At 43.4% G+C, this 21,051-nt stretch overlaps 1 protein-coding gene across 1 annotated transcript in view; it reads left to right on the top strand.

The window, feature by feature from the left end:
* Positions 1-21,029, top strand: part of LOC120843439 — a 36,479-nt gene extending 15,450 nt beyond the window's left edge. Inside the window, exons 3-5 of the mRNA XM_040214813.3 lie at positions 6,235-6,382; positions 9,339-9,723; positions 20,014-21,029. Coding sequence (XP_040070747.1) covers positions 6,235-6,382; positions 9,339-9,723; positions 20,014-20,325 — 845 coding nt within the window. The 3' untranslated portion in view covers positions 20,326-21,029. The remainder of the gene's footprint in view (positions 1-6,234; positions 6,383-9,338; positions 9,724-20,013) is intronic.
* The last annotated feature ends 22 nt before the right edge of the window (positions 21,030-21,051 follow it).

Here is a 21,051-nt window from a genome sequence, read left to right as displayed (position 1 = left end):
GTTTCGGCGTGCTCCTACCGCCTCGGTCGCCGGCACCTGGCGACGCCGACGACCGAGGAGAAAAGCGCGGAAAGACGCTCTCGATGAAACGTCGCAAGGTTTGTCGAGGAAACGAACACGGGAACTTTTCGATGAAGCTAAACTCGCATTAAAACGTCGCTGCGTCGACAAAACGATCTGCGATGTAACATCGTTTGTTTGATGAACTGATTGCCGCCGGGCATGGACGGCGGAGAAAAGCTCATCGGAGAAAAGCTCACCGGAGATAAGCTCACCGGAGAAAAGCTCACCGGAGAAAAGCTCACTGCAAAACAGGCAGATGCGGAGAAAAGCTCACCGGCCTGTCAGCAGATGCGGAGAAAAGCTCACCGATTTTTTTCAACTGAGCGGATTCTGCGTAAAACGTGGCAATTTAACACAAATAGAATTCGTCACTTCATTAAAAATAAGTCTCCTTTTAGGTTGTAATATTCTTGAAGTTCATTGGGCATATTTGCTAATTCCTCAGACATTAGTAATCACCCATTTTGTATATTAATGAAGCCGCAAGGGTATAAAATCAGAACATCGTACTCCTGCAAAAAAACGACAATTTATTGACAGCTGACAGTCTGCCGTCGGTAGCTCTGTTAGATAAAAACGCTTGCTCTTTGCGAGCTAATATGAATAGCGGTGTGTGAACGGTTTCAGCTGCCAATATTGTGTGCTGTCTAATAGATAAGTTCGTGTTCATTGATATAATCAGTGTACGCTACGCTGTTTTCTTTCTAGTAATTTCATTAAGAAAACTTTTGTTGCGAAAACAACCTCGTCGTGTCGTGTTCGTTGTTTTCCCTCCATCGTCGTCATTTGAGCGGTTTTCATCATGTATAACGTTTACCAACTCGCTTTATTCGCTACCTTACCGAAAACTACTTCTTACATAGGTGACGAGTAACAGCGGAGCCAGTGTGCAGCTCTGAAGGTCATGGCTGGCTCATTGTAGAAGGGCCCTATCACACAAAGGCAACGTGTGGAAATACCAGCACGAACGGCTAGAAAACGTGCATATCCGTGGAAGAAGGAATCCTCAATATCACACTGACTGTTTTATACTGTTTTCAAAAGTTAACAAAAGCTTCAAAGAGAATTTCAGGCATCGCGTTGTTGCGCATGCCCTTTCGGATATTCGGCATTTACAGTTTTGATTTTTAGGTTTTAGGCAGACATTATTAAGTCTTCGAACTTTTTCCTGTTTTTCAAGTTCATAAAGTTGTCAGTTAGACTTTCGTTGTCCTAGAGAGAGCCACAGAAATACTCGCCCGCAATTATTATTTTGGGAGCAGTATACCCAATAAGCTTAACAAATATTACAAAAAATGTCTTTTTTTACGAAGCTGACGAATTTTAATAATAATAAATTGATCTATGTTACGCATGATTCACCAGCCTGCATAATAATAGAAGAAAAAAAATCTGTAAGCTTTTCTCCGCATACGCTCAATGGCCGGTGAGCTTTTCTCCGCATCCGCCCGTTTTGCGGTGAGCTTTTCTCCGGTGAGCTTATCTCCGGTGAGCTTTTCTCCGGTGAGTTTTTCTCCGGTGAGCTTTTCTCCGGGATTCACAATGCCGGGCATACTTTTGAAATTCTAGGCCTCGTTTGTTTTTGTTGGGGCGAGTACGCGCCCGACCGCGTCGGACAGCGAGCGAGTTTCAGCGACGATGTCACCGTCCTGGCGGCCGGTCGCCGAAAGAGAAAGAGAGGGATAGGTTCGCTGGGCGTTGGCTTTGTGTAAAGTGCGTTGGCCGGGAACGTAGGCTTATAAACTTCGGCAGCAAGAATATTACGCGGCTCTACTGTTTCGGTACGAGCAACAGAGGTGACACGATCTGCTACGACTAGCTTCGACCACCCGCCGCAGCGATCAGCGATGCATTCGTCGAAGGAGCGCAACTACTACGCAGTCAGTCGCCGTCACCCGACGCAGATCGTTTGGCAACCAGGGCTTTCCGCCCCAGGTTCTTCGTTTGTACTTGGAACCGATTATTACCTCCTGTGCTTGCGTATGTGCTCAGTGGCTGGATATGGACCTCATAGAGCACTTCTTCAGACTCAACAGCGACTCAAAGTTGACGGCGGAGGGACTTGCAGCAACGCTTTCGGTTGGTGTGGGTGTGACGACTACACGGATAAATTTTAAGATTGCTGTTAGCAAGCTGGGCCATAGTCGCTTTATGTTGACACGATTTTAAGTGTAAGTACCCCGTGCAAAGGCGAATCTATCGCGTTTCTAATTCACCTTTGTTTTTGTTCTTGTTTTTATCACGCACGACCGACCACTAAGCAAATGCTTCTGTACCGATCACGGAGTAAATGACTTCGGCCTTACATTGCGGAACGCCCAATAAAAAGGCATGTTCGTTCAGCGAGAAAACTTTCCTTTCAAATGACCTTTTTTGTTAATAATTTCTCCCGTACCTAGGTGATTTAATCAACACGATCGATTAGGTTTGCTTCCCTAGTTAAAACATTTTGTTGCCACATGCGGCACTAATGCTTGGCACGATGCATGCCACTGGTGGTATTGTGAATCAGTTTACTTCCAAAGCTAAAAGTGTAACAGGTGGGACCATTCATTAAAACTTTGGTTTGGGCTAGTTGGTCCATGGTAGGTATAAGGTTTAAAAGCGCAAACAGACAGGGACAATAGAAATAACACAAACGACAGGGACAGGGCGCCTTGTCCCTGTCGTTTGGGATCATTCAGATTGCTCAAAATGTGCTGATATGGGAGTTTCGTTGCATAACTAGCGTTTTATGTTTAAGATTGATGAGAAACATGCTCATATGATGATGCATGTCTACAGCATAAGCTTTGCAGATCCGGATTGGGTGTGCTATAGGCTACAGCCTCAAGGTTTTTAATAGACCATATCGGTGATTACATGGGAATAAATATTGTGGTGGAAAATTGCCCATTGACTCGGTGAGTTTTGATCGTGAACATTCGTGTGCTGTTGGCAAATTAGGTAAGGCACACCTTTTCCCTGACCGTCTGGCTTCAAGGGACATCACATCTAGATGTGCTTAAATATCTTTATGTCAAGGTTCAGTTGACCCCTCTGCAATATAACACCAAAAATACCGTGTTTCAATACATAGAACGCAGGTTAAAGACGTCGATCGCCCCTTGTATGCTGTAGCTGTCATACTTTCCATCCAACCAATTTTTAGCACAATTAAAATTACAGCGATGTCTCTCTAACAATGCGGCGTGCAATGCGCAGTTTTGGGGCACCTACACGTTTTGTTTTAGCGCTTGCACTCACCGGAGCCCGAAATCGCGACAATCGTTCAATATAAAGCCAAATCCGCATGGTGCCATTCCACTTGAGATTTCGCAGCTGCGACGCTGTTCGTAAGGCATAAAAAAAATGATGGAAGCTGCGGTTTTCAACGTTGCAGCGGCGGAATCGCGAGGGAAATCAAACCTTGCGAATCGGGCTTAGGTAACACCGTTCGTCGGAAAAATATCGCGTGTACTCTAGAACATTTTTGAAGCTAAAGTAACACCGAATGAGTACGGCAGGGAGGGTCTTTTGAAAGTTCGGCCTCCAGCAAACGCTCCATGAACGCTCGAAGCCGCCGAAACCTTGCCGATGGCAGGGATCTCGCGCCTCAAGTGGGAGAACTGAACCTTCTTCCACACGTTCTTACCTTCTCACTGACTATATATATTTATTTATTGATACTACAATCGCCTGCGGGAGATGTGGTAAAAAGGGAAACATCATACTTTTTTTTTTTTATAAAGGTATACACCTCAAGTCATTTTATGCACACGGGAACAAGACAATCAACCTCATCAGTATATGGTGTCGAAGAAACAATAAAGCAAAACCAAAAAAAAAAAAACTACAAGAAATACCGTCAATCGCAGGAGTTACAGAAACTGCGGTGGTTAGCAATGAGTGATGACTCGGATGAAGCATTTACTATATGAGTGGGTAGGGCATTCCAATCATGAACGGTCCTTGGGAAAAATGAGAACTCAAATACATCGACCTTACAGCCGTATTCTTGTAATGATCTACAATAAATATTTTGCGTGGGATAATTATGAAGAGCAGGTGAAGTATATTTAGACGTGTCAACATTAAATCGGTTGTTTAGTAGGTCGAGCAAAAATGTTTATCTTTGAAACATGCGTCTATGATTTAATGAGCTAATGCTGGAACAGACGTATAATTCTGAAACTGGGTATTGTCCCTGAAATTTGGTGTTTACGAAATACAAGCCTTTTCTCCGAATGAACTCAAGTGAACTTATGTTGGTTTTAGGAAACGGTTCCCAGACAACGGATGTATACTCTAATTTAGATAAAACAAACGTTTTGTAGGCTGTTAGTTTTACGTTGGATAAAGTTTGCTTTAAATTTCGCCGCAGAAACCAGAGCTTAGTTAATGCCTTGTGCTCAATGTACCTAATATGGCTGTCCCAACGCAGTTTATTTGATACGATTGCACCTAGGTATCTATAGGAAGTCACTGCGGGTAGGACAGTATTGTTATTGAAAGAATTATAATAAAGAAAACTAGTTTTCCGGGCTGTATGAATTCAAATATATTCGTTAAGATTCATTTAGTGACAGCTGCCACGAGTCACACCAATCGTATATCATGGATAAGCAGCTGTTCAATATAGCCTGGTCACTAACATCATTTACCTCAGTGAAGATAACCACATTTTCAGCAAAAAAAGTGCTCGCACAAGAATGTCGGCAGTGATTTCGTTTATAAAAATTGAAAAAGTGAAGGCTTAAGAACTGACCCTTGAGGAACGCACGATAGCACACAGGGACTAATCCAATTTAGGTCTGCCTATATATATGTATATATATACAACAGGCATGATGGCGGGGGGCCAAAGGCGTGGGTCTAACTGAGAAGAAAAGGAAACCCTTGGTGAAAACAGCAACAACTGTCGATTTATTCTTCGACGTTTCGGCCCGAGTCTGGCCTGCCAAATTCCGGCCGGAACGTCCGGACTCCGGCCGAAACGTCGAGGAATAAATCGTCCGTTGTTGCTGTTTTCACCAAGGGTTTCCTTTTCTTCTCAGTTATATATATATATATATATATAGGCAGACCTATATTAGAGTACTCCCTGTGGTATCGGGCGTTCCACAAGGATCAGTCCTTAAGCCCTCAATTTTTCAAATATATATATATATATATATATATATATATATATTATATATATATATATATATATATATATATATATATATATATATATATTTATATATATATATACATATATATATATATATATATATATATATATATATATATATATATATATATATTATATATATATATATATATATATATATATATATATATATATATATGGGGAACTTCCCGTTTGCTCAGACGTAGTCGCTGTACAATTTGTACTCAGAAGTATGCAAAAAAAGATCTAAAATCACCGAAAGTATTGCTCCATGCATGCGTAATGAGAATTCAACGGTCATCAGTGAACGCAAGAAGCATAAAAAAGGCATAATAACCTGGTACTCTATTTCGAAATTTTGAAAGGCGTGCCTTATGTATTCAACCAGACTACTACGTTGGCTTTATCAGGCAACTGAAAAAAATATAACACTCAAAGAGTTTTACAATCATGACAAAACAAAGAATGTGAAGAGTGTAAGATTTTACGGACACGGAAATAATACTCCTTCTGTGCTATTATACCTAAAATCCCGCTTAAAAAAGTGCACCAATTAAACAAATACGAACGTAATAGGGCAACTTGACGGTATGATAAGGCAAGCACCGTACTTTTTAACCTTAATCCACACACACAATCCACAAATGCCAATAATTGCTGAAACAAGTACTGTCCTTTATTACGCATCCAGTTCATAATCCGGACGTAAACTTTCACGCACACCCGACTCGTTGAAGGGTGCCTGCTTTATTAGCACACAAAGAAGTGTTTAGATTGTAAAGAAAGCTGCGTCAACATAATTTGTCATTCACAAAAGCCATGACCGTCTCGATCTTGAAAAAAAACTGAAACCTTGTTTGTTGCTCCTGGGAACCACGTAAAATTTATTCTTTTAAGCACACGCAGTCCGTTGACTACGGTGCGGAAACTATGATAATGCGGAAAGGCTGGCTTAAGATTTCAAATTCTCTCGTTTTTAATGAAATCCCTTTTTGGTGCATTTCACACTACTCCTTTAGTTGCGTCAAATCCTTTGGTTTTCGACCTGGAGACCAAGATTCAAGAGTACGTCGAGAAGCTTGAAGAGAAGCACAACGTCGGGGTAGCCTGGTGGGACATGTACGGGACCAACCCGGAGTTTCGCCGGTATAAGCTCCCGAAAAGACCGTGAGTTATTCGTTTGCAGGTTCTACCCTTTATAATCAGAGTTCGTAGACTCAAGTGCAAGCAACTTCACAAGAATAACTGAGCTGTGAAACTCGCCTTTGGAACCCGGGCCCTTCCCGGTCACTAGAACCGAGCCGCTGTGAGGCAGATTCGATTACAGTGCGGCACCTTAATGGTTAGTCCGCTCCGCTAGTTCGTTTTGAGTTCATTTACGAGTTGGCAGGACAAAGCTTTTCAGCCAAGGGGGTCAGCGAACATCCACTTTGCAAATATAGGTAAGAATTTGTTCTTTTTACTCTGCTCTGGTGCGCCTTCGTGGTTGGGTAGTTCGCGAGGAAGCCGCAGAACGGCGAGGCTGTTCTCTAAATCTCCTTTCAAAATCTTCTTCTTTCCGGAAATCTTCTTTGATTCGGTATGTTTAGTTGCCGTACTGTACGCTGCGAGAGAAACGGCGACACTACAATCTCGTCGAGCTCGGGCCTGAAGTGCTAGAGTCAATTCTCCAAAGGCGGCCCCAATGGCACCTTTTTCAACTGCCCTAGTAACGTTGGGTACAACCATCAGTGCCAAGTACAAAAAAAAAAGATTAGCATTTAGGTGTTCATAGGATTTATTCAGTGCAATAAAAGAGAAGATTATGGGCCTGCACATCGCTACAAACTAACCTCGGGGATGAGCAACACATTCAATATCTAAAACCATTTAATTTATTTTTATCCCATCGGAAATTATCCAATTGATAATTTTAGGTATTCCATAGTATATTAATATTATACTTTCAGTATGTAAACTCTAGTTTCTATACTGGATCGACCTGCGCACCTCACCGCTAAAATTCAAGGTATATTGTTGTCATGAATGACAAACGATGAGGCGAAGAATAACTGAAGAAACTGAACGTTTAATGGGGCGAACTTGTGCTTCCCAAAAGTCGAAGTAAGCTAGCGTCGCAGGCGTCGATGTCGGCGAAACAGCAGGATCGGGCGCTGGAGCGAGACTGACTCTGGCTTGCCGCGCGGAGCCCCTTTTGTACACGCGTGGGGTTCTGGAAAAATCGACGTACAAGTTTCGCGCATAAAACTTTCTTTCCTCGAATCAGCCAAAACGGTTCTCAAATTTGCCAGAACACAACAATACAGAGTCAACAAAAAAGTGTATCCGCGGCCAGGATTGGAACTTTGGCTTTTTTGCGTGGAAGGCAAGCGCGATAACCGTTAGGCCACGAGCGCGCTGTCTGCTTGGTCAGGTGCGCGCGCGGCACTGTACTAAAGCTGTGCATCACAGGTTGAAAGAACAACATCCACACAGTATATCAGAACGGGTTCCGGTTGCACGGAATTCATCTCAAATGCTGTCCAAGTCATCGGCTTAGTGCCCAGAATGTTCATCAGCAAGAGCAATGCTGGAAAACGTCGCCGAGCTGACGAGCCTGCGAAGGGCTTGACGTGTTTGTCAAAAGTTGTGCCAAACGTCGAAGCTCCTTCTCTCTACCTATGAATGAGGTTATCAATTTCTTTTTTTTTTATTCCGCGTATCATAGTGGAGCTTATAAACAGCATCAATATTGTCCCCATATTGAGAGTTCCGAAATTCAGTCGAATGGCCGACACGAACACATGAAGACGTTAGAGTCGCTGGCGGCCTAAGAAGCGCAGAGCGCCACGCTCTGCATTACTTCATCTCTCAGTGACCGTAGTAGGCGAAAGCGAGACGGTGACTTTGGATAGAAATGTGTTAGTCAAACGTAACAAGCGCGTGCAAGCCCTTTATATATATATATATAAGCTCGATTCGATTATTGCGTTATGGCGTCGCTCTATCTGAGAGTTTCGACTCAAGCTCAGAGGGAAAAAAAAATGCTATGGGTAATGTTTAGAAAGGCGCCCGAAACACAGGCCATGTCTTAAAGGACCGATATAGCCGCTGATCGAGCAGGTTAGGTTGAACTATTCCTCCAAGCGCCTTATCTTGCAGGGCGGCCTTGGAGTCGCCAGAGGGCTCAATTTACAGAAACGCGGACGTGTAATATTTCTACCAGTAAAATCCGCGAATATGCATTTATATTACTGCGTGCATTGTTTTTAATTCAACATCTTTATGTAACCTAGAGTCTCGTAGATGGGATACAGAATGAGGGCGGTGAAAACATCCAACGAATGCTCCGCCCCGTAAGCGACAGCAAAGAACTTACGAAGATACCTAATCACCAAATGTTATAAATGAGTCATGTCAAGAACATCTACGTTTTAAGGATGTTAAAAGAAAAACAAAAATAACAAAACCATTTAAGGGATATGCTGAACCAAACATTTCAATGTCTATAATGAGTGGCGCCCTATGTTTCCATGAGTCAGCCGCCGGCGATGTGCGCGTGCACACGCAACGAAATTGACGTCATCATATCCCCCATTCACCCTTAACAAGCTTGAAGGGGGGATATGATGACGTCAATTTCGTTGCGTGTGCTCGCGCACATCGCCGGCTGCTGACTCATGGAAACATAGTGCGCCACTCATTATAGACACTGAAATGTCTGGTACAGAATCCCTTTAATATGTTTTTTCAACGAAACAAGCAAGCCAACATTGTATTACTATAATGGCCACGTCGGCATCAGTCCACAGAAACTGCAGTAATTGTTGTACAAGCTTCCCTAGTGAGTGACAATTATCTTTCATATGTAAAGGCTTAAGTGAAAACTTTCTTACAAGAAATCGTTTATTATCAACGGTCGGCTCTTTCTAGAAGCACTCGATGGGCATAAAATATATTTACTACACACCTGAGGAGGTTCGTTCCATGCAAAGGTTTAGACACATACTACAGTTAGATTCGTTAAGCTTTCAGTCCGAGGCAGGCATAGCGTTGGGCAGTGTTCTTTCCGTTCTCGCTTTCTACTTCCAAGCAAGCGTTTTATAAAGTTCTGCGTTGTTCACACTCCTGTTGTTTTCTGCAGGCACAAGGTGCTCGTAAATGCCGGCCCCATCAAATACGGGGAAGTGCAGAAGAGGGAAACCAAGCCCCGTGTGGTCCACACCGAGTGGATCCACAACGAGCAGCCTTCGGAGGCCAGCCGCGTCACCGTCCAGAGGTACATGCAGCACGAGACCAAGTACACCTGGACCACGCAGAAAGGCTTCGGCTTCAAGACGGAGCTCTCGGTCACCGTTCCGCTGCCGGGATCCGTCAGCATCACTGGCACGATTTCGGTCGCAGTCTCGTTCACGAAAACCGACAGCAAGGTCAAAACGGAAACCGAGGAGCAGTTCGTCAAGCACGTCATCACCGTGCCACCACGCAAGTCCGTCAAGGTCGAGTGGGTCGTCAACGATATTGTTCAGGTGAGCAGAGAAGTTTCAAGATGTATTTATGGAGATGAGAATTCTGGAGCGTTAGGATGTAACTGCCGTTCACAAACTATCATATTAGCGCATACCAATTGTTTTTGGTAAACTGCACATAGAAGTGTCAGTGTTCTCGCTTCACTCGAAGTTATGCTCGTGGTTTATTCGTTCTTTTAATAAAACGTAATAAAGGATCTAAACAATTTTACTTATGACAATGGAGCTCACAGTCTGTCGTGACTGATAATATGTTAGATTGCACGGCATTACCCTTACATAATGCTCATAATTTCACACCGTTTTGAAAACCATGCGGATAATTTTACAAATGTTTTCTTATCAAGAAGTTATTCCAGCCATGCTCCTAGTTTCATTCTATACGTATGATTTATTCTGCGTAAAAAATCCCTCAAAATATATTTAGCCGGTTGCATCGATTTGAAAAAAAAAAAAAAATCAGAAGGCTCGAGGCAATGAAATTCTTGAGGGAGCCATAAAGTTTGTTTGATTCCTCACTAGCTGGTAACTAAATGACCTTCAGACTGATGCTCATATTGAAGGCCTTCCGTGTGAAGTCGTTCCATAAAGTTTCATATCGTAGCGAAGAACACTGAGCGGGTTTCTTGGCATGCGCCGCTTTGCCGATTATATAAACAATTTTGGTTTGGCACTATTTGAAATTTCACTCAAGAAAAATTAAAATAGACTTTCGCGCAAAATATAACGCTGCTTAATTTTCGATTTTGTTTTAACGTGTGGTGAAAGCATTTCAGTCAGTTACTTCTTTGATCAACGTGAAAATAAGAGAAAGGTAGATGGGAACACAAACCAGCCATCTGCGGAATAATATACTTCGGATCGAAACAGTGAACGTTTATTTAGAAAAATAAAAACGTAGACAGGAGCAGCGGCGTAGACTCTCCATTTTCCCGGGGGGGGAGGGGGTGGGGAGGGCAGGCTGAGAAGTTCTCTGGGGGGGGGGGGGGGGGGGTGCTTTTCCGCGCAATTTTTCGTACACCGGAAAGTATCAGTAGTCTTTTTTAGGGGGTACATTTCACAGCGTGTGTATATCGCCATGTGTACGTCGCAGTGTGCGATATTTTATATACATTCCACTACAAGAAGCTCGTTACATGGCACGTAAACAGTGTCTCGGTAATGATCAAAACCCGGGGAGGGGGCTCTGCCCCCCCCCCCCCCCCCCCCCTTCCCGATCTCAGCAAAGGATTCACGAGCCCCGATGCCCCCCTCCCCCCCTCCCGTGGTCTACGCCTATGGACAGGAGGGTGGTTTCATTTGAAATCGAACACGCTTCTCGGGGTGGGTATTTTGATTTTTTTTAATATATGTAATTTCCTTATTTCTGTAAAAAGAAAGCCGCTTTCCAAAAACTTTTTTTAAATATTTTTCGCATTACAAATAATATTTAGTGGAGCGGGGCCAAAATCTGTTTTTTACTCCGTGATCTTTCTACCCAGTTTTCTACGCTGGCGTGAATACAGAAAGCAGACTGACAGTAATATGGTTTTGTGCTTGTATACAATGCCGACAACGTTTTAGTAAAAAACTCCCGTAGTATTTCTTTTACTAATATAAAAAATACCAAACGTCGTCTCTTTGACAGTCCAGTGGCATATTCAGAGCCTTGTAAATCGAGTTATTATATTTGTCGCTTGCCAAATACTATGCGAGTATCGTCCTGTATATGTTATATCGACGGGCTTAATAGTACATTTTATTTTCACGGAATAATTTATATAAAACCCGAAATATCGAGCAAAAATTAGATTTACCGATATTTTGAAGAAACTTTAGCGAAACTTCCTTTTCTTCGTTAATCTTTTTAATATTGCTGCCAATCCTATTAACTTTCAAATGGCTCGAAGCGATTTCCACCTTTTTGGTTGTATATTTTCTATAAGTGATCGAAATCGCAGCCACGCTCTCACAACGGCCAAACGCAGTTTCCGCAGGTCGGCTTCGCTCAAAGATATATTACTTATGTTTCTGTTAAAATGCAGCGGGTAAGTTTATTCTGATTGAGAGCACTCGTGCTTGGCTACACATTGTGTTTTCTTAATTTTGTGATGATGGGAACTGACATTCCTTTGTCCGATCGTAAGCGGTGCAGCGGATGTTCAATCTTCCGATGTCTAAAGCCAGGTCACAAAGGGCGGAGGAAACGGGACGAGCTCTTCATGTAGCCAGACCGCGGTCATTCTTCGGTGCGCTAATGATCGAACTAAGGAATGTCAGTGGCCATCATTACTAAATTAAGAAAATACGATATTTAGCCAAGCACGGGTGCTCTCAATCAAAATTAATTTATCCGCTGCATTTAATCAGAAAAATGAGCAGTATAATCTTGCAGCAAAGCCGACCTGCCGAAACAGCGTTTGGCAATTTTGAGAGCCTGGGTGCGATTCCGACCACTTTTTGAGAACATTCAACAAAAAGGGAGAAATCGTATCAAGCCAATTAAAATTTAATATGATCGGCATTAATATTTAAAAATTGAAGAAAAAAATTCCTTTATAAAGTGGGTTCAAAATATTCATAAAATCTAATTTTTGATGATATTTCAAATTTAATATAAAATATTCCGTGAAACTAAAATAAACGAAACTTATGCCCATCGGTAGCCGATGTATAAGACTACACCCGTATAGTATTTGGCAAGCGTCACATATAATAACTCGTGGCATACAAGCCTCTGAATATGCTACCGAATTGTCGAACAGGCGATGTTTGTCATTCTTTTATTTCAATAAAAAAAATACTAAAGTATTTTCATTTAAACTAAAAAAATTTCGGCATGGTATACAAGCACACGAAAAATTGCCGTTAGTTTTTTATGCTTTCCGTATTCAGACCAGTGTACATGACTTGGTATAAAAATCCCGGAGTAAAAACCAGATTTTTTTTTCAATATTTTTTTTTATTTCCAAAAGCGGTTTTGTTTTTTGCAGACGTGGGGCAAATACATATATCTAAAAAAATCCAAACACCAACCCTGCCAAGCGTGTTCGATTAAAAATGAAACCACCCAGGAATGCATCTAAACAAAATTGGAAGATCTTCCTAGTTTCAACAATCGTTTCAGTTGAACTTCGAATGCAAGCATTAAAATTCTTGTAAAACACAATTGAGATAAAGGCGCTTATGTATTAAAAATGGCATACGGGTTCTAAAACTTTCTGCAAGAGGATTTATTCCCTGCTTTTTTCACTGCGTCCGATTTTCGCGGCATGAAATGATATCTGTGCCTGGGCTGTAGCGGTGTAAATAGATTATGTCTCCTAACTAAATCTAAAGATTCTCAAGGCCGGTTTTCATCTGTTCACGTGCTGAATGCAATCCATTAAGGCAAATAAAGTTTTTTACCAAGAGTGATTTTCTTGACCAGAATGAAACAGGAAAGCTGGTGCTAGGAACGATTTATATACCATGATTAATAAACTTTGCGCAGCAAACGGCTTGTGGCTATCCCTGCTTTCCGAAACTCAGCTTTTTCGTGAAAAAACCGCTTGGTCCGTATTATATGTTTTGCACTTAAAGTGCTCGAGGATGATAAGATGCTCACTGTAAAAGACGTGCTGTTATATTATTGTATATGCCTTTTCCAGCTCAGTAAGAAAGAACATGATGAAGGACGGGCACGAGTACCAAGATATCGGCAAAAAAATCACCAATCTCTCTGCTCTTGTGTGCGGAAGTAATCCTTTATGTCAACACCTGGTGCCATTCGACCAGGAGCAGTGACGCGCGACGTGTTACTCTGCAAATTGCTTTGCTCGCAAAACGCGCCCGTACTACCAACAATTCTGCACAAAACGCTTGGGACGAACTCACCAATATTTCCCCAGATAATAATCTAAACATGCACTAATGTTTATCGACTCTGACATAAAGGCTACGAGGCAATTCTAGCGTGGTCCCACTCAGTGACGGCTAGAGTCACGGTACGTGATTCAACCACCAGAGTATAAACACTAAGCTAAGATGCTAGAAGCGCGGCACCAAGAACTATAATGATTACCTCACTTCGTACATTCAAGAGCACCAGCGCTAAATTTCATTTAGCTGTTCATCCAGGGAATGTTTTAGCCTGTCCCTTTCGTTCGTTCTAAATGTCGATTCAAGTTTCAACACCGATGTGGTGACTCGAATACTTCACAAATTATATAACTTGGACAAAAAAGTAGTTCCAGAATCAAGTTTACCGAATGTTCCTAGCGCAAAAGAGAGCGCTCCCAACAGTGCACTATGGGGTCACGAAAGGAACAGACGACACGCATGCTGTTTTAAGAGGTTGCTCTAACCATGGCAGCTTCAGAAACAAATCAATTATTATCTTGGCGTCTTTTTTTCTGCGTGTGTTCTTATCGCTTAATGCCGCACGCTCATTTCCTGCGGAACGATCATAAGGGTCTCAGAACACGCCCTGCATTTCTCGAGCTGTGAGCATTGCAAAAGTGTAGTAAGTTGGGCGAGTTGGTATGATGACATGATGAACAGAACAGCGCACACAAAGACAAGGACAGAGACTCGCAACTGAATTTATACACAAAAGAAAGAAGAAGAAACCGTTCTGAAAGACACGCAGGGCACGCAGTGCTTATGACACGCGACACAACACCATCTAACTGCAATGTCTTTGCCCCATAGTCCTTTCTAAAAACAAGGTTTCAGTGTTTAGTAGTGTCACTGATGGGTGGCTGACGCAGCAGTCCCCCAGGCTGTTGATGCAATGTGCTTCTAAGATTTCGCGAGTTGTCTCGTCTCGATAGTGTCCAATTATTGTTGTGCCTTTCAGAATCGGAGCACACGAGCAGGAATTGCAGTGAACGGGAAGGTGACCACCCACCGTAGATTTTAGCGAACGGTCATGCTCGAGAAGGCGATCGTTTAGGCACCGTCCGGTTTGGCCCACATAGCTTTTACCACACTTTAATGGGATTTTGTACACCACGCCAATTGAACATGGCACATAAGGGTGGCTGTGGCGTTTCTGGCACTTGCCTTTGTTGAGGTTATCCGCTATCGAGCGAACCTTTGAACAGATTTGCGCCATTCTTTTTGGAGCCGAAAACACCACAGGCACATCGTACCTTTGGGCTGCTCTTTTTAAATTATGAGAGGTTTTGTGCATGTATGGTACAACAACCTTTCGTTTCTGTGGATCTCGAGGTTTCTTTCTCCGAATCCCTTTAGTCTTGCGTACTAAAACCGCCACCACCTCGTTTAAGACCAGTGATGGAAAGCCCGACTTTTGGAGTCTCTCAACTTGAGCATTAAAACTTTCACGAACAGTGTAAAAGCAGGACTTCGTAAGTGCAGCCCCAAGTATGGTAACCGCAATCCCCCTTTTAACAACTTTCGAATGTGCGGATGTGTAGTGAAGGATGCCCTTTTTTGACCTAGGAGAGAAACTCCAGCAGATATGGTTTGTATGAAGAGATAACGAAAGGTCCAGGAACTGTAACTTTCCGTCCGATGGTTTTTCAACAGTGAATTTAAGACCAAAGCCGCACCTGGAAAATACGCTCATAACCTTATCAACGTAATCACCTTCAACAGACTTGGGATACACTAGCAAAAAATCGTCAACGTATCGGAACACCTTTGACACTTCTGATCTGCTAAGGGCACCTTCAATAGCTCTATCAACACTTGCTAGAAAAATATCACTAAGAACGGGGGCCACGCATGATCCTATGCACACACCTGACCGCTGCGTAAAGGTACCATTGTTCCAGCCAACGATCATAGAGTTCAAATAGAATTGCAGAAGTTCTAGAAAGCCTTCTAAAGAAACACCACTAGAGTTTCTGAAGGAGAGCTCCCCTTGCTCTTCAATGCAGGACTTGACTGAGGCAAGTAATGCTTGGTGTGGAAGAGAATAAAAAAGGTCTTGCACGTCAACACTGAACACAGAGTGGTTGTTGAAATTATTATTCTTGAAAGCTTCCACTACTGCATTGCAACCTCTTTCTAATGAGATTGCTCACGCCGACGCAACACTTTCGAGTCTGTCTTCACCACCGTTTGCGAAGATGAGAAAAAGTGAAACAGCCTAATATTCGACTCAAGATGTCGACTTGCGTAGCAGGCGGCGCAAGAACTGCAGCGCAAGCAGCCCCACCCTGAACAAATCCTGAGCAAGCATAAAAGCTTCCTAAAGACGATAGTGCAATTGAATGCCAAGGTGCGAGCGAGCTAAACATAAATCACGAAAATAATCCCTGGAGAAAGGGAACAAGGAGGACAAAGGACGAACACATGCAGGGGTCCCTTGTTCGATACCAGGACCGGGCGGATTCTTTTCGGTCGCGCGTCAGTCACCTACCGAGCTGTGTTTGGAGTTACGTGTTTGTCCTTTGTCCTCCTTCACTCTTAGAAATAGGGGGTGTAAAGGGGCACACCCCTTGTCCCAGATGTAGCGTCCCAAAACTACATTTGAACGTTCAATCCACTGACGTTTAGCGGGCGATACCAACTTTTACGAGCGGCTTGATAGTCGTGGGATGTAACGTGCTAAATAGCTAATGTGGGCATCAAAGGCTAGAGGAAAATAAAAACACCGAGGTTTTGCAGCCGGGCCAAAAAAACCTCGATTATCTTACTGTAGCCTTTAATGCGTACATTAGGTATTTTAATAAGTTGTATGGGTCGACTATCAAGCCGCTTGTGAAAGTTGGTATCGTCGGTTTGACGTCTGTGGACTGATCGTCGAATTGTTGTTTTGGGTGTTACATATCGGACGAGGGGTGTACGCCTATAAAACCCCTATTTATTAGAGTGTTGTTCCCCTTCTCCGGGGATTATTTTCGTCAGTCCCTAAAGACGCCCGATTTGGTGCGAGCTCGCTTGGCGATCCTCGGCACGAGTGTTCGTAATGAAAAATGAGCTAGCTCGTCTGTTTCCTTTGTTTCAAAACACATGACATCACCTGATTAAACTGTGGTAGTCGCACGGGGCAAACCATGGGGTTACTCTTACAGCTACCGCCACTATATGGAATGACTCGATCGTCGTCCGCTTAATTGATTGGAATACAGATCAGGCAGATATAACGAGCTCTTCGCTTTCAAAGGTGCTTCGATTGCACGAGCTGCTATAAGGTTTTCAATACACTGCTACCTTGCCATTAGCCCTTTCTCCGTTTCACGATAGGCTAAAACAGAGTTTATCTCTGCCCGCAACTATATTACGCTTTTGTATCAAATACTGCAGTGACTTGCCCTGACTAACTGCTACAACAACGAATGTTTATTTAAAAATTATATATGAACTTACAACTTTTATAAACACGGGAAGCACAGATTGTGTCGTGCGTTCATTGTCATACGTGCGTTATGATATTTTACTCTCAGTTGTGGGGACCTTTGGGTGGTTTCGGGTGTGCTGCGCACACGGCACAGTCAGGTACGTCTCGGGTTTATCATAATTATTAAAACAAGATGATATTTATTAACGAGGGGATTGTACCGGGAGTATGCATTATTCCTAAGTTTCCATGAATTCTGCTGCTTCAGAGGGTGTGCGTTGCTCCTTGAGAGTTCTCTTGGTTTGCGAAGAGCTCCTTGTGGTGGCTGAAGTACTCACTAAGGTGGGAGGGGCCAGCCATACCGGATACGCGCTCTGTTGGCTGCTTTGCTATGTTACGTCGTACGCCCACCGAGCTATTCATTGGTGCGTTGTGATCCGTTCCGACGATCCACTAGGATACCGCAGGCTCCAGTGTGTCCTACTTGGGTAGTGGCCTTGAGCTTATATGTTCACTCCTAGTTGCTCCGAGAAATGGTGTTGAACTGGCTGCGAATCGCACGGTTCGGAGCTGCAGTTTTACTAAGCCACTTCGTATATTTCTATTGTAACAAATACGTATGCCTAGTTATACTACATATAATTAAGTATGCGGAGCCGTGGCCTCTATACACTCCGTGCGGGAACTATATGGGGCGCTTTGAAAAACGCGCGTAGCGCCCCTGGCGGAGGAGCTGGCGTTCGACTGTGAGGCGTGTTCAGCAGCCTGCGGCGCCTTTTCGCATGCCAAGCAGTGGCGGCGGAAGCGCGCACGGACGAAACTTTTGCTTTTTGAGCCGATAAGTTAAGGGTGACGTTGCATGAGTACTGGGGTAGACCTAAGAAGGGCATCTAGCTGTTCTCCACTTCTTATATATTGAGTTTGAGTCGTTATTAGGAGTAATTTCTCTAGGTGCGGCCGAAAAAGGAGTTGGAGCAATTTTCCGAAAAACAAGACGGCCGCCACTTTGATTGCTCTGGGTGGGAAACTTATTTCGCTTGTCGCTGTAAACCTAGGACTGCTGGAACGATGATATTTGGAGGCGAGTGAGATGTTCACCAAGTTTGTGCACGAAGTGTGCCAAGTTTCATTAAGACAGCCGGTGTGAAAGTTAGGTTTCTAATGAATAAAGAAATAAAGCTGTACGGGATATCCAATATTCGACCCAAATGTTGTGTTGTAGCGGGCTGTGTAAAGCGCAGATTTGGGCACACAGGTACTTGGTCTTGACAGAGACATGACACAGCACTTATTATACAAAAAAAAAGGTGGCATAGGGAAACCAGGTGAAAATTTGGTTTGGGCGGCGTAACTCAATGGGAGCCGGTTTTGACCATGAAAAGGCTGTCAAGAGAATATTACTGGTCGGGGGAGGTGGAGACTTTAGAGGTAGGAAGGGACTAGGGTGGACTGTACTTCCAATTGAAACAACTTTACGAAAGGTGGTTCCAAAGCCGAGAAAACAAAGTTGTCGGCCAAAACACGGTTTGCCCGCCAAGGGCTTTTGCGGTCTGCTGTTGTGTAATAACCTGTTGTGCGAGGTGCTGATTTTCGGCTCACAGGTACTTTGACATGACCGTCACTTGGCACAACACTTATTATAACAGAAAGAGTTGGTATAGCGAAACCAGGTGGAAATTTAGTTTGGGCGGCGTAACTAAATGGGAACTGGCTTTGACCGTCAAAGGCTGTCAGATAATACTACTCATCGTGGGAGGTGCACACTTTACAGGTAGGAAGGGACCAGTGGACGGTAATTCCAGTTCGAACCACTTTGCAATGGGTGGCTCTAAAGCCGAGAAAAAAACAAATTGTTGTCTACAGAACTCGGGGTGTCAGTGTTTCCACATCCAAAAGGAGGCTGATCAAGAAAGAAAGCACACCACATAAACTTCCATACTCAAACGTCGATTCTCCAGTGATTCCGAGTTTCATTGTTGTTTTCTTTAGACTTATATTTGTCACTTTTTTTACCGTTCGAATCTTTCTTCATGAAGTACAGATTGCGTGCCATACTTGTCCGGAAATATCATCGACACGGACGGTGGGGACGAAACTTCTTTGGAGGGCATTCCTCAAACGAAATTGGCACTGCATACCCGCGAGTGTGGGATGGCGTTTCAGTTCGTCCCATCGGCGCTAACAGATGTAGGCGTTACTGGTACGAAAACAAACGCAGAGCGCAAACCGGCAGTGTAGCTAGAATATGTCAGCCGTGCCGACACAGTGGCAGACATGATCGGGAGACCAAATTCCTCGCGTCGTACGGCACGGCTTCATCGTTGTCGCGTTTCCACAAAACATCGGCGAGGTGAAAAACTGTGAAACATTGTCTCCACGAGATACGACGCATAACTATTGAAGCACTTAATGACGCAGCACAGGCAGCAAGCACTCCATGCTGTGAACCCAGCGCAACCGCACCACTCCGACTTCAATGCGTACCAACGTACGCGGCGTGGTTTCGGTTTCGTTTTCTCTGGGGTTCTCACTGCCTACCTTCGGTACCGGCCGCGCGGCGGCGTGCCAGTCGCGTCGCACGGAGTGTATATGTCTGCTATTGGTTGTGTATACTTTATGTGGTCTTGACTTGCATGTAACGCTTTTTCCTCACGCTCGAGCATAACGTGTTTCCCATAAAACGCAGATTCTAAACACATTATGTGTTAATAGTAATTAAATATTGGGAATTTATAATTCGTTGTACTCTAAGTCAGAGCGTAGTCAAATTCTATACTACATACAGATATACGCATCCTGAAAGCACAAGGTCACGGCGGTTGTTTTGGATGGAAGAACGATAAAAAAAAGAGCCGTGACCTTCCATTTCGTATCCTCTTGATTGTCCTTAGGCTCGTGACGTGTGCTGTACTCTCACTTACAATAAAAATAAATATATTTTGTAAAAATAGGTGGGGTCTTTTACAAAATCTAATTTTCGCTCTTGTTGATGTAAACGTTGTTCTCCATATTGACAGGAAATACCATGGACTGCCGAAATCAGAGCAAGGGGCAACTTCGCCGTAGCCTACACAAGACCCGTAAATGGTTCCAATATGTGGTTTTATCACATCTCAAAGATTCAAGATCCGCTGCTGAAACGCATCGGAGGTGGGCAAGTTCAGTTCATGTCCAGTGGAACCTTCACAAGCGTGGGCGGAAGTGACACGCGGCTTCAACTGACACAGTTCGATCTCATCGAGGAAGACAAACCACGATCGAATTCGACAACTTACAGTATTCATCGTGATAGTTCAGCAACAGAAGCTGGTTTCCCCCATAATTCATAAGTTGGCATCTTAAATCTATCCGCCTTTTAGCAGCCAACAGTACCTATACACAGGCTTTTGAAAACAAGTCTCCTGGAAGCATCCTAATGTCAGCTGACGTCTTTGCCATGTAAAATCTTTTAGCGAAACGCCGTTCATCGCCCAGAGACATCTAGATGGCTTATACGCAAGGTCCTCTCCACTGTTTAGACAGCTTTTAACCTTTAAAATATTATCTGAATGCATCCCAAACGCTTGAGCGGGATCGAGCCACTGTATTATTCCGGTGGAATAGCTGTCGGATATTAGTACCAAATGTCGCTAAACAGAGCATCTCAAAGGTAATGTTTTTTGTTTTTGTTTTTTAGACCCACATATACGGAGAACGTAAATTAATTAAAACAAAACAAGTCGATTGACGTTTTAGCAATTCGTGATCTTTAAGCATTCTTGTCCCATTAATATAAGCGTCATTGGTGGCGGCGATGGGCATTGAAAAATATGCAAAGAGAAACGGAGAGTTTTTGACTACGTTCATGCATGAAGGGGGCCGCAGCTTCGTTGCCAAAATGAAACATAAAGGTGATAAGTAAAAAAATGCCTATGTTTGAACATCCTAACAGCGCGAGGTTCTTCAACTGGCGACTTTCTATATTCATAACAGTCTCGTAGGGAAAGGTACTGAGTGCAGTTGAAAGAATCAAATAAAGGCAAAATGAACAGAATCACGACAGTCTTGCTTGCTTT

Source organism: Ixodes scapularis, unplaced genomic scaffold (genome assembly GCF_016920785.2).
Source record: "Ixodes scapularis isolate PalLabHiFi unplaced genomic scaffold, ASM1692078v2 PGA_scaffold3__209_contigs__length_174095766, whole genome shotgun sequence".
NCBI classification, from domain to species: domain Eukaryota; kingdom Metazoa; phylum Arthropoda; class Arachnida; order Ixodida; family Ixodidae; genus Ixodes; species Ixodes scapularis.
The sequence above is the reverse complement of the archived record's forward strand: the minus strand, read 5'-3'. Positions and strand labels throughout refer to the sequence as shown.